At 35.1% G+C, this 14,858-nt stretch overlaps 1 protein-coding gene across 1 annotated transcript in view; it reads right to left on the bottom strand.

The window, feature by feature from the left end:
- Nucleotides 1–1,302: 1,302 nt before the first annotated feature.
- The window catches only part of LOC149805010 (glycoprotein-N-acetylgalactosamine 3-beta-galactosyltransferase 1-like), a 54,068-nt gene continuing 40,512 nt past the window's right edge, over nt 1,303–14,858 (bottom strand). Inside the window, exons 2-4 of the mRNA XM_089935732.1 lie at nt 6,017–6,091; nt 4,550–5,232; nt 1,303–1,673 (exon numbers count right to left, since the gene is read on the bottom strand). Of these exons, the coding sequence (XP_089791858.1) occupies nt 1,515–1,673; nt 4,550–5,232; nt 6,017–6,091 (917 nt within the window). The 3' untranslated portion in view covers nt 1,303–1,514. The remainder of the gene's footprint in view (nt 1,674–4,549; nt 5,233–6,016; nt 6,092–14,858) is intronic.

Here is a 14,858-nt window from a genome sequence, read left to right as displayed (position 1 = left end):
CAACATTCCTCCTCCACATCTCCGTCGCCAGGAAGCAACCACAAAGCTGCTGGCTAAGGATTATCACAGTGAGAACCGCTCAGTGTAAATGGACATCACCTCACATCCAGCAGTCCGCTTGATTCCGAGACATCCAATATGGTTAGGTCCGCTGCCGGAGGATATGATAGCTATTTCGCCATGAAAGGATGAGTGGTCTACATCATATGTTGTAAACCACTTCCTCGCAGCTGGGTCATCTATCTGCCCTCCTGGCTTCAACCTTCCAGGATATCAGTGGACCAAGCTGAACCATTTCCGGACAGGGCAGGGACGTTGTGCAATCAGCCTTGCCGGATGGGGCCAGGTCACTGACTCTTCCTGTAGCGGTGGTGCTCTACAGATCATGTCACACATTGTGAACAATTGTCCGCTGACAAAGTTGAACTGCAGGCTGTGCATCTTGCTGATGATGGCACTGTTAAATGGCTGGGGATGCACTGTACACAATAAGTAACTAAATGACTAACTTGCTCTCGCATACTAAGTCGACAGTTACTGAAATATAGTGTTCAGTTAACGCATACCCAGTGACGAACGGCGTGCGGCTAGAACTACCCTTGCATCATTCACCTATAGTTCAGGGACCATCCTGTTCCACTGAAATCATAAATAGTATAAACAGCGTATGCAATGATAATGGGCTGGCAGATCTAGGTCCATGTTTGCAGCTTGGCTCTTGTTATACGCAATTACCTACGGTAGTAATGAAATGCACCCAAAATGCAAACCGTTAAGGGTGTGAGGAGGAAGAAGTTTTTTATGTGTTTACATCATCTGTGATAGTTCACAAAATATGTCTTAGGATGGAAGACAGACAAGAAGTTAGAAAAGTTAGAAATAAAAGGTGCAAACAGAAAATCTTTCCAGGTAAGCTACCTATATTTGACATTTGAAAGAGAGCGAGAGAGAGACAGAGACACAGAGATTGATGTTAATAATCTTTAAATAACTAGTACCTTTATCATTTTAAGAGAAAAGTTATTCACAGTAAGTATCGCCATCAGTATGTTATGCTGAAGGAGCTAGCAGACGAGAGCAAAGATGGAAACTTCTTTCAAGAAACAAATCATCACAGACGTTTGTGCAGGTCCAATTGAAATTAAGGAAGTAAAATATAGACCAAAATATTATGAAAAAAGTGTCACTAAATGTTCATATTATTTAGCTGAATGTAAAACCTTGAACACATTCCAATAATTTTAATAGGATGCATAAATTGAGACGTTACTTTTATATCAAACATACCAAGATATTATTTGAATAACATGCATAAATGAATACGTATTATATATATATATATATATATATATATATATATATATATATATATATATATATATATATATATATATATATATATATATATATATACCTCCATACACAGCCGTTGCTAAATGTACTTTTCAAACTTCTCAAAATATTTTGCTGACTTGCAAAAATTGGTCAAGCTTAGTATCTCCGTTTTCTTTCCATTAAGGCGTGGGTTCTCCAGCTTGGAAAATCACTTTGTTATTGACAGGTAATGTTCTTCCAAAAACTGAGGTACGATAAAGCAAATGGTCAACTAAAATCATGGATTCCGGCTTCATGTAGTGGAAACTGATTGTAAATTGGCTGCAACAATTAATGCCCTGTGAAAAGAAAATAATTGTCAGCAGATGAAGGAAACAAGCGAATATTGGTCGCCTTATCACAGATAGATAGATCAGTTTGGAATGAAAGAAAGAATGATAAATCGATGTACATTTTATCTATCTTGATAATAAATATTACAGAACAGTGTTAAAGAATTGAAACTGACCCGTCCACTAACTGACATTTAAAGGGAACTGGACGGTCATTGAAAAGACAACCCCTGTTTTTTCATTACATACTGATTAGTTGCCCTGGATGAAAGCATCCTTATAAAGTATAAATGAGATTTTATCCATAAACAAAATTATACACCAGACCGATGATTATTTCTGATCATTTCTCGCAATATTTGTGCATGCATATTTCAATAAACAGAATCTTACATCAGGCCTATTATTATTTCTGATGAATTCTATCAATATTTGTGTATGCAGTTTTCCATAAACAGAAGTTTACACCAGGTCTATCATTATTTCTGATAATTTCTCGCAATGTTTGTGTATGCAGAGGATACGGAGTACTTTTGAATTTATTTCAAACGAAACGAAGACATTCTTCACAGTTTTATATTATTGTACAAAAATTATATTAGCCAGATATTGTTACGTTATAGGAAGGGTATTTGAGCAGTTCTGAATTTGAGTGTGATGTACAACAATATTCCTTATTAGCGAATATGACGTCCGTGCATGAGCTCAGGTACTCACCATGCACTTCTACCCATGTCCTCAATCGGATTATCCACTCATTGGATGTCATTTTGTATTTAGATGTTTGGTATGTTGTTCATGATACTGTAAAACTACTTCTAACTGCATGGCGGCTTTCAAATCGTCAGCCCAAAAGCGAAAATTTGATAACAGAAATCAGCTAAAATCATCTGCAACTAAATCAGGTCTGTATGTAGGATGTTTCAACTTCTGGAAACACGTTTCAAACGTTGACTCCTGAATAGATCATGAATACGATGTTAAAATAAATTTGCCGGTCTTACCATGAAAGTATATCAGATCTGCAAACCATTAGCATTACCCTCAATAGGAACTGATTAGGTGCCCCATAGAAATATGTACATTCTGTGGAAAAGGATTGGGATTAAATATATCCAGTTTTCTAAATCACTCATTTTATCGGCCAACGGAAGTAAATATGTTTTCAATGCGTTAAGGTAATTTGCCTGATGTGTAAATTTTAGATACATTTACATATAAGAATAATTTTTTATCACGCTGAATTTTAAAAGCAGGTAGCAATGATTGCTTCAAGAAATGCCGTGTAATACATTTTCTCAGCAGCTCTAGTAAGTTCAGTAATTCAGGCACATATTTTATGAGTAACAATTCTTGACTTTTAAACGTGGAACTAAAAGCATGCAAGTATCAAAGGCAAAGAAAGGAAAAGAACATTTAAATAATAAAACTTGTCTAGAAATATTGAATTTTTCCTATAAAAGACAATTAAAGCAGGTACTCGTACCAGGAATACAAACTGGACCTCAAAAGTATATTTTGCTTTTGTACCTTAGTAATTATTGTATGATAATTATTTTATGATTCATCCCTGATTTTTTAAATTCCATTTCCTCAGTTGTTTGCCTGATTTTAATACGGGTGGACCTCATTCAGCCTCGCGTACAATAATAGAATTGGTAAAGGAAGCGTCTGCGTTTGATAAATAACATAATAACCTTAATATTTAATTAACTTTAATTTAAAATGGCCGTTTTATGTTTTATGGTACTCACTGTACTCGCACACATCGCATGTAACTCTTTTTAACATTTGCCAGACACCCCGCCCAACCCCGCGACCATTTCCTCCCTGAAATGCGCGTGCTACCGATTTTTGTTTGAGTACATGGTAAAACGCAAAATATTTCGAATATTCTGTAACTAATAAAGGGCTATTTGTCAGATCACCAACATTTGCTCTAGTTGTGTTGCAATATATTATAATTCATTTAACTTGGATGTACACCACATATCCACATATCATGTCGTATATATCAAACTGTTTCAGATTTTGTCGAGTGGATGGGTGATGTTGATTCTTTTGTGAAAATTTAATCCATGAATCATTACAGAGGGCTCAAAAATTAAAAAATTCCACAGTATCTTCAAAACGGTAAATGCGACACAGCCATATGCTTTAGCAGGTGATTTGGAGGGACAATGTTGTTTGGCATAAATTCGCACTATGAAAATTAATTTTATTTAAGGCCACAAACAACTAAATATTTTCCGAACTACGGAAGAAGATTCTGTTTGGCGTAATATGAAATACTGTTTTTACACAAATGAAGTCGCTAATTGGCTGTAACGTGTTACCATGAAAGACAAATAAACATAACGCAAACTTTTTTGAAGAGGTCTACATATGCCCAAATTGTACTCTACATTAGGCTGTAACCTAAAATAAAATCATTTTATTTAATCGCTGTGGCTATCAGGTATCCGATATAAACATTGATCTCACAGGGATGGATATGAATAGTAAGCAGGGGAATTTTTGATCGAAAAAATGAACCGTACATCATATTTATTTTGGCAATCGTTTCATATGTGCTCTCTTGGATAGATGATGAATATGATGTTTACTTAATTTGAGTCTCTTGCTGCTAAAGTATATTAATTTTGCAAAACAGTAACAATACTGTCGATGAGAATTCAATTATTAGCTCATACCCTATAATGAGGCAGCACAAATAAAGTCCGTCGGTAACGAGTTTCTTTCAGAAAGACATCTTTCTACAGATTAAACCTGACCAAAAATCACCGTTTATAATGTTTATGTGTTAGTCACAAGGTAACACTTGAATCTAAGCAAACATAAGTATAAGCACTGTAAATGTGATACTATCTTAGTCATCTTACCTCCACAGGTGGAACTTTGCTCCAAGAATAAAGATACGATGGAAGTTCTCCTAATATATGTTGTTCCAGTGGGTATGGATGAAATGTATCTCTTCCATAAATATCACGTGAATTTAATATGGGCACGTGGCTGTTCTGGAGACATTCTCCGGTAAGCAAGTCTTCGCTCAGTTCTGGATTTTCTTCCGTCTGAACGATGGGGCACATGTTTGCTCTTATGCCATTTTCAACAAGCTGTTTAACGCCCTGCCTGCTAATAACATATCCCCCTCCTCCACTCATGTAACCATTGGAAACGAATTTGTCAAACTTATAACCAAGATAACCAGGTTTACTGGCGTTATAGTGAGAGAGTAAGTACCTTAAATTTTCTATTATTACATAGGTATCATCGTCTGCTTTCAATATCCAATCGAAATCATCCACGTATTTGTCATGAAGAAATTCAAAAGCACTTTGAACTTTGTAAATTAGGTATTGACGTTCATCCGGGTACATTGAAGTTATGATGTCCGGTTTATGAATTATTGTATTCATGATGAAAAAATGTTTGTTACATCGTCTGGCCCATGTGTTGTTTACAGCCCGAGTCTTCGTATATAAATCCTTTTCCATCGTTAAGATGATACATACAATTCTGACCTTTCGATACAACTCAGTTGCGACACTATCGTTGACCATGACTGAAAAGTGAAACAATCTAATCAGTTCTAATAGACTTCCATGTCATATAAACACATCGTAAAGTCAAATTACTAGTAAGACTAGTAGGTTGTGAAATATTTCAAATACAATCCTTTCAGTGGACGAAATATATAATTTAACGACATCGGACGATTTCAACAAAATTTATAAATTAGAAAGAGGACTGACGACGGCACGTACTTTATATGTAGTTAACCTGTGTTAAGACTGTTTTCCTTTTTTTTCTTCTTTGTTTCTTCCTTTTTAAAACTCTTGTTTGTATATTTGCATTGCCATTTAAACATGGATTCCAGAATATCTCTTGACTTCTGTGTTTGGTGTTTGCTGTAGAGATTGAAATAGTTACTTCCCCTTGAACAGCTTGTTTAGCTAGTAAGATTGGGGAAACTGTTTTGTACTTGCGCCGTGTTCACTAATCACGAAGTTTATAGTTATTATTCATTCTAAGCAGAAATAGAACGTGTGTCCTGATTATCGCATATCTCTTGTGCACCAGAGTCCAACCCACTTGGCTATTTGCTCTTTTCCAACAGAGTATAAAATTAAGTCGAAGGTTAATACTCGAGCTGCACGAAAACCTAACTCTCTAGGCAAGCAACATTTTAAAACACAACCTTCTCTCTCTCTCTCTCTCTCTCTCTCTCTCTCTCTCTCTCTCTCTCTCTCTGGGAACCTAGGATGTGATTGATTTGCTATGCAAAGGATGCTTATTTAAAAGCAGAAAACAATTTTCCACATTTAACAAAGACTACAAAGATTTACCTGTGACATCGTTTGACGATGCAAAGAGGTCCGGTCTTATGTAATTTAACATCTTTGGAGAACTGTTAAAAGAATCTGAAAAAGAACATGATATGCATGTAGATAGGTTCTAAGTACGTACATGTGTAGGTGGGAGGAAGGTGACCTCTCTCTCTTTCTCTCTCTTTGTGTTATGGTAAGATAGTGCTTTCGATTCTTATTGAGTGTGTGTCATAGGCAACATTACAAAACGGAGACAAGGAAGACAAAACTTTACAGACAAAGAAAATTCTGAATTTGCATGATTATGGATCTAATAGATATATTATTTCACGATTATGCAACTGGCCAAAACCGCAAATGGAGTTCCGAGACCAGGAGAGGAAAGGAATCTTAATGGATATGCCGGGCAAGAAAATTAAAACTTAACCTCTACTATCAAGAAGACACCTAACGGGTACACGCATATAAAACAAAATAAAATAATCATTTGATTAGACCTCATATTTCTCAATTAAATAATTCGTTCATTATTCATTCACTTACCTATTATTACTATTTTAATCATTATCATCATCATCATCATCATCATCATCATCATCTTTATTTATTAGTAACATAGGCCACCGGCCCAAATTACATGCATCTATTAAAATATGATACATCCACAAACAATAACGATTTTATGATTAACACACTGATTCTCTAACTTTTAAAGATTTTACTTGACAAATTGCAACCTTATGCAGGACATTAATATTATAATTGATTCTCTTGAAAAAGTTATAAAACTTGATGTGATTTGCATTACAATGAATGTATTAAGGTACCTATGCATTTCTCAAATTATCGTACATGGGACACTTAACAGCAAAGTCAAACTCATCTTCTATATGTGCATAAAAACAGCAGTCTTTCAACGTAGGGGATATTCAAAATATAAACTACCTATATATGCCTTTATGGGAAAGGTTCCATTTCTGAACATGAATAGTAAGCTATCACTGTACGAGGAGTTCCGATAATCGATATAGTATTTATATTTCAGACTGATCTATAAAATCGTGATCTATCCTTCGATTCTTTCTCTCCATTTAGGTCTTGTTGAAAAATATCTTTACGATCGACAGTTCATCAGTTGAGTGACGTAACTTTGGATAGGTATAGCGACTTTGCTGGTCCAGTTGGCCATGTTTTAGACAAAATATATTGTAAGACCTTGACTGAATTCGAAACTTTTGAGGTGGGAAAGTCAAAATTGTCAAGGAAAAGATATACTGAAACATTTGAGATTAATGAAGGACGATGAGCTTTTAAAAGAGACACCATGGGGTTTTTCAGCATTTCAGAACAGACGCAATCAAAAGTAATACAAACATTTTACACATCCCACATACAATATTAACCAAATAATATGATGTGATGTATTTACATCTGTATCTATGTATATATGTATATATGTATGTATCAATGTATGTATGTATGTATGTATGTGTGTGTGTGTGTGTGTGTGTGTGTGTGTGTGTGTGTGTGTGCGTGCGTATGTATGTATGTATGTATGTATGTATGTATGTATGTATGTATGTACGACTGACTGACTTTATTTCCCCTTCAGAAGAGATTTCATTTAATTAATTTTTCATTAGTACAAAAAAGAGATAGGAACATAGCTTGACATTAATGGATTTACAGTACACTAAACATGTAATATATATATATATATATATATATATATATATATATATATATATATATATATATATATATATATATATATATATATATATATATATATATATATATACAAAAGTAAAGAAAGCGCAATATCTAAACACATAAGTCTCTGGTTACTGTATAACATTTGTTTATAGAGAAATTTGTCAGTTGTGCTTCTAAACACTGCGACGTAAAAGTGATCGTTTTGTTGTGACAGTCTGGCGTTATAATTTTTATTCAAATTATTTGGATTCTAAATAATTGATTCTTTTTCTTGGAAATATTTGAGTGCTCATACATAATTCTTGGACAAAGACATTTATTTAAATTTTATTCGGAAATTCAAACACCGGAATATTATTGACTGAGAAACAACAAAGAACTGTAGACATAACAGCACAATACTAGCTACACTACACGTCATCGCCTTCCATCTTGGATTTTTCTTGGGGAATCGAACCTGAACTCATTAAAACATTTCATTACTAGGACTTCTAAAATTTAATTAGTGCATTTTCTTGGATTAGTTTTGGATTTGATTCTTAAAACCGTAAGTTGTTTTCTTAAATTTTTAGTGTTTTTTCCAGGGGAATAAATTATTTGTTAAATTTTTCAAAGCTTGTTGTTTTCACTCTATCATTTGTTACTTTTTATTAGAGCCTAAACAAGTAACAAAAGAACATACGTACATACATACATACAGACAGACAGACAGACATACATACATACATACATACATACATACATACATACATACATACTATAGGTTTAACTTGCCCATGTCCCACGATATGTCCTAGAAAAGTTACATTAGCACGGCAGAACTCACTTTAGGATAACTTAATTGTAGATTCTAGATGATGACGTTATCGATGTAAGCATCACAATTATCTTGACCAGATGTAGTGGTTGCTACTGGTGGTGGTGTTGTGAAGTTGTACCTTCTTACAAGGTATCCGCTTTATTTTGGCTGTCGTTATCTGAGGGCGATCGCCCACAATATTGTTGTCCGGATCGAGTAAATTTTAAAATAAAGTGTGAAATTATAGATGGAATAAATAAAGATATGAACAGATATATAGAACAGAATGACACGAACCTCGTGCATGGAAAAACAAAAATTTAATCAAATACATAAACAACTGGAATAATACATTACATTAGGAAGACACACTTCTTTTTGAAATAAATCTTTCACCGAATTTCAAACACAAATATATTTATATAAATAGCCGATCTGTTTTGAATGATAGAATTAGTTCATCATATAATCGAGAGAACGATCGAAGTCATTGCCTTGTACAACTTCATACCCTGCTTATTCCGGTCCACTCCAACTTCACTGTGGTGGTTCCTCTAGGTCCTTTCACTTTTTCCATTTTCCGATCTCTCTACTGTCTCGCCTATTTTATGCCCTCAGACTTTGTGTGGGTAGGTGGATACGTAAGTACGAAGATACGAAGATACTTAGATAAGTAGGAAAGTGGATACGTATGTGGATACATCCTTGGATACTTCCGTGAGCTATTTCCCCTTTCAAATAAACAGAAGCAACCTAAATATTCTGTCAGTTGTCCTACTGGGAACATAGCATTACTTCCCACTCGTTATGTTAGGTATCGTCCTATCGGAATTCAAACAGACCAAAGGCTGTCTGGTCAAGCTAAACATCCCAGTCCATAAACAAACCTAGTTTCACAAAATTAATGTACATCCAAATGGCTATTTCGTTACTGATTCCCATTAAAATTACACGACACATGACAGTTCCATTCTCGTCTCAATTACACAAATGGATGAATGAATAAAATTCATTGCATGCCTTAACTACATTATTTTCAGCGAAAACAAACATTCAAGTCTTTATCATACGTGAAATCAACTAAGATAGACGAATTCACACGGATTCTCGTAACTCGTATCAACAAAAGTGTTGCATGAAATTCTTAGATTCCTATAACAATCAAGACGATAAAATTCAAGCAATTCGTCAAACTTATATAAAGAAAATCATTGTACGGATTCATATAGATTAACTCAAACACAGTTACACTTATTTCAAGAGAATTTTTCTACGGATTTAAGCAAATAAATTCATGTAAATATAAACAATTAAATTCAAGCAAATCATTATATTGGTATCAACGAACTACATGAAATTGACGCAAATACCTTGTGGTTTCAAGCTTTGTTTGCTTCTAAAGCCAAATTTATGTCCGTTGACTTTCCAGATATCCGGTCCCTTTGACCAATGTTTTACGAGAGAATCTGTTTCAAATTCAGTCTCGGAGTCCCTTATATTTTCACTCCTGCAGGAACATTGCAGACTGACTAGATTTCTTTCGATGATGGCAATTTAACCCCAAGGAATTTTCGTGTGGAAACCACGTCCCTTATTTAGCGTAACCAATCAGGATTAAATATATTTACTGCCTTTTATAGTAAGGCGCCAAAATTGTGGTCAGCATGACTTATAGAATTCCAAACAACAGATCTGGAAAATTTCAAATCTGACAGTTCCGATATAATATCGAAGTTAACCTCTCTTTCTAGTCGTCTAACGGTTAAGTAAACAAAGGCTTAATTGAGAATCACTTTCTCTCCCGACACAAACATTATAAATCATTGCAGTATTTAACAAGCATCTGTCCCCAAAAATCTAATTAATTATTCTCAGGCCCAAGTTAATACGCTCTTCTTAGATCGACAGAAATTTGCATCCTTACACCAGAGATAATCATATTCATCATACGTTGAAAAGTGCCTGGCGACCATTTCATCCCAAACGGCATTACATTATATTGACAAAGTCCATCTGGAGTCACGAATGCCGAAATTTCCTTTGCTCATTCCGTTAGTGGAATTTGCCAAAATCCTTTCAGAAAGTCAAATTTGCTTACATACTTGGCATTGCCGATCTTATTAATACAGTCATCGATTCCTGGTAATGGAAATGAATTTGTTTTTCTCACACTATTCACTTTCCTAAAATCATTGCACATATGGAAAGTTTTATCTGGTTTTGAAACAAGTGTGCATGGTGAACTTCAGTCACTTTTACTGGGCTCTCTAAAATTATTCTCCAGCAAATACTGCATTTCTTTTCTTTTTTTCAAGTATTCCTATTTGAGAGGGTTCATCCTGCACGGGTGATGTTTCACAGGTTTTGAATTTAGAATTTCAACTTCGTGGAAAATTTTGTTCATTCTTGTAGAAACAGCTGGAAATAATTGCTCATAATCAAATAATAACTGTTTAAGTTCACTTCTTTCTTTTTCTTGCAAATGTGAAAGTTTCTGGTCCAGATCTTTCATAATTTCTGAACTCCGAAGATTTGTCACTCCAATATCAGTAGAATTAATGCCCTCAAGGGGTAAAACAGTATCTGTGCCGACTGTCACGGGTAGTGAGACTAAGTCTGATGTCAAATTTACACAATGGAGAGGAAAATTAACAAAGGCGCACTCTACTCCCTGAATAGGAACACTCTCATTAGAAGAAGACTTCTCAGAAAAAGGTAAAGTACCTGACAATAAAAGACTTTGAGAAGCTCATGTGTCACTTAAAATTTTAATAGGGATAGGATTGGATGAATCACCCACGAGTGATATAGAACCCTTCGATTCGGATGGTTCATAATTCTCCATAATAAAATCAGACTGGGATTTATTAAACCCACAAAACTTGTTGCTTTCAATACATGACCGCGACCTTGATCTCTTAGAAAAAAAGAGCATTTGGAATAGGTCTGTCTTGATTCTGATGCCTATTTTTCAATTAGTAGCAATCAGAAATAACGTGCCCTTTCTTCTTGCAATAGGTACACGTAGGAAGAGACAAGGATCTTTGGTATTGCTTATCTAAAGCTTGGTTTTTAGAAGTTGTGCCAGTTTGACATTTAGAAGGGCTTATACTAAGCTGAAATACTTCTCTGCCAGAAGATTGTCAGCATCACGAGCAGCATTTTCCAAGGTTTCGATCTAATGCTCGTCAAGAGAAATCCTAATGTAGCTATGGACACAATTCTTAAACTCTTCAACCAATATGAGTTGTCTGAGACACTCGTAATCTTTATGAACCTTTCTAGAAGAGCACCACCTATGAAATTGTCGTGCTTTTTCCCCATGCAAATTTGACATAAGTCTGGCCAGCTTTATTTTTATAGTTTCTGAATGTTTGCCGATAAGCCTCAGGGACTAACTCATAGCCCATCAAGATATAGCCCTTAACTACATCATGGTCAGCACTTTGTTCCAGTGACAGTGAATTGTAAATATCACTAGCTTTACCAGTGAGTACACATTGTAGTAACAGAGTCCAATGCTCTTTTGGCCACTTAACACTCTCACAATTCTTTCAAAACGAATAAAATATCTGTCCACTTCTTCCTGCAGAAAAGGATGTGCTTACTTGATATTTCTTAAAACATCAAACCTAGGGGTGTGTTTTCCCTATCCCAGCTCTAATTCTTTTCTAACCGAATTTGACATTCATTTTCATCCTTCTCTGATTGTTAATGCATTTGCTCTTTTGTAACTGCATTTGTCTTTCTCTCTCCACACTCTCTTTTTTCAACTCTTTTCGTCTTACTTCCATCTCTTTCCGAAAATGCATTTGTCTTTCATCTCTCTCTTTCTGAAACTGCATTCGTCTTACTTCCATCTCTCTTTCCATTTGTATCTTTTCGATCTGAAACTAAACCTGTCTTATCTCTAATTCCAACTTTTTTTAGCTGTACTTCCATTTTCAAAATTTCCAACCACTCCTGAGTATAATTCAAAAACATTCTCTACTTTTGATGATATTTTAGAAAAGGCTTGCCGATTTCACTGACGATTTCAAAAACTAGGGGAATTCTAATATCAAAAAACAAAGTTTTCTGAAACATTTTAGCCAAAATTCAAAAATATATCCAGGACGAGCCCCAATTCTTATGTTACTTGTCTAGGCTCTAATAAAAAGTAACAAAAGAAAGAGTGCAAACAACAAGCTTTGAAAATGTTAACAAATAACTTATTTCCCTGGAAAACACTCTAAAAATTGAAAAAATAAAAACTTACGGTTTTAAGAATCAAATCCAAACATAATCCAAGAATAATCCACGAATTAAATTTTAGAAGTCCTAGTAATGAAATGTTCTAATGAATTCAGGTTTTTACTGTAGCTAGTATTGTGCTTTTATGTCTACAGTTCTTTGTTGTTTCAAAGTCAATAATATTCCGGTGTTTGAATTTCCGAATAAAATTTAAATAAATGTCATGCCCGAGAATTCTGTATGAGCACTCAAACATTTCCAGGAAAAGAATTCATCTTTTAAAATCCAAATGATTTGAATAAAAATTATAACTCCAAACTGTAAAAATAAAACGAACATCTTTACGTCCCAGTGTTTAGAAGCACAACTGAGAAATATCTCTATAAACAAATGTTATACAGTAACTGGAGACGTAAAATAGATTCCTGGATGAGGGTCACGTGATGACATTCTAGAAAGGCTTGGAAGGAATCTACGAGTCTAACGGCACCTAACCAGTACAGCCTCGACTCTACGATTATCATTCTTACATTAAAAATGAATAAATAAAAAAAGAAGTCGTTTACTTGACCCGTCAATCAAGGTCAGGAACTAGGTCAGCATAAGATAAAAACTTCGGTGTTTACAAGTAACTCTTAGGTTAAACTAATTTCTGGAAAATACCGAATTCCTAGTTAAAAATTACATTATTTTGACATGTAATGAAACAAAAACAAAACGATTTTCAAACTGACAATCCATTGAATTAAATTAAATATAAATTAAATCATGTATGTATGTGTGTGTATGTATGTATGTATGTTATGTTATGTATGTATGTATGTATGTATGTATGTATGTATGTATGTGTGTGTGTGTGTGCGTGCGTGCGTGCGTGCGTGCGTGCGTGCATGCATGCATGCATGTATGTATGGATGGATCCATGCATGCATGTATGCATATGTGTGTATGCATGCATGGATGGATGGATGGATGGATGTATGTCCGTACGTACGTACGTACGTACATATGTATGTATGTATGTATGTGTGTGTGTGTGCGTGCGTGCGTGCGTGCGTGCATGCATGCATGCGTGTGTGTGTATGCATGCATGCATGCATGCACGTACGTACGTACGTATGTACGTATGTATGTATGTATGTATGTATGAACAAAGGGAATGTGCAATGTGCCCCGTCACTGCCGCATTTTTCTAGCCAGGGTCATTCACATAGCTTCTCTCTCTCTCTCTCTCTCTCTCTCTCTCCCGCGCGCGCGCTCTTGTTACGGATGCATCGTCAAATATAGATAAAAGTATGTATGTGTATGATACCCCATATTCATATATAGTCATAGCATTCGGATGATGTATAGAGAGGCACACAGAATAACATAATCACCTCATAAAAGGTACAGCAGATAAGGCATCTTGAACTAAAGTTCATACGCACAAGTCTCATATGACGATTGCCCTTGGCCGTTCTTCTTCGCTAGTCAAGGTTTCGATATGATAACCCTATCTACACCTTGGCGTATCGAACAGATATTTGTGTGCTTCGGGTCTGTGAATTTCATTGGATGCGGCAGCAAGCCACACCGCATCCAACCAAAATTAAGTTGTTTAAATTTGAACACTGTTCTTACATGATCGAGACAACGGAAGCACACAACATTCGTACATAGTCATACTTTCGATGTTAAAATTAAAAATTATCCATTTGAAGTCAGTTGCCTCCACCATTTACGGCCGATGTACAATGCACCGCTGTTACACGCTATTGGTTTGTTGACATCACGTGCTAACGGAGGTAACTCATCAAATCTAATATAGTTCGCTAGGACAAAACACTCAAATATCTTTTCGATAAGCCAAGGTGTAGATAGGGTTATCATACAAAAACCTTGGCTAGCAAAGATTTTAGCCATTAAGGTTTGTATAACCATATATTATTACGACTCTGTGGTCTTATAATATGTAATAGAAAAGAATGAGGATGAACAAGCTCTGTAATATTCAACGGATAACTTAAAACAACATCCACCCACCCCGGCATTTTTGGCAACATTAATTTGTAATCGACCAATGGAAGTTGCAGTATTTTAAAGAAAAAATTCTTCTATTTATTTTTAAAC

The sequence above is a fragment of the Sinohyriopsis cumingii genome, chromosome 2 (assembly GCF_028554795.1).
Source record: "Sinohyriopsis cumingii isolate HCF-2022 chromosome 2, ASM2855479v2, whole genome shotgun sequence".
NCBI lineage: Eukaryota > Metazoa > Mollusca > Bivalvia > Unionida > Unionidae > Sinohyriopsis > Sinohyriopsis cumingii.
This window is presented reverse-complemented; position numbering and strand designations above follow the sequence as displayed.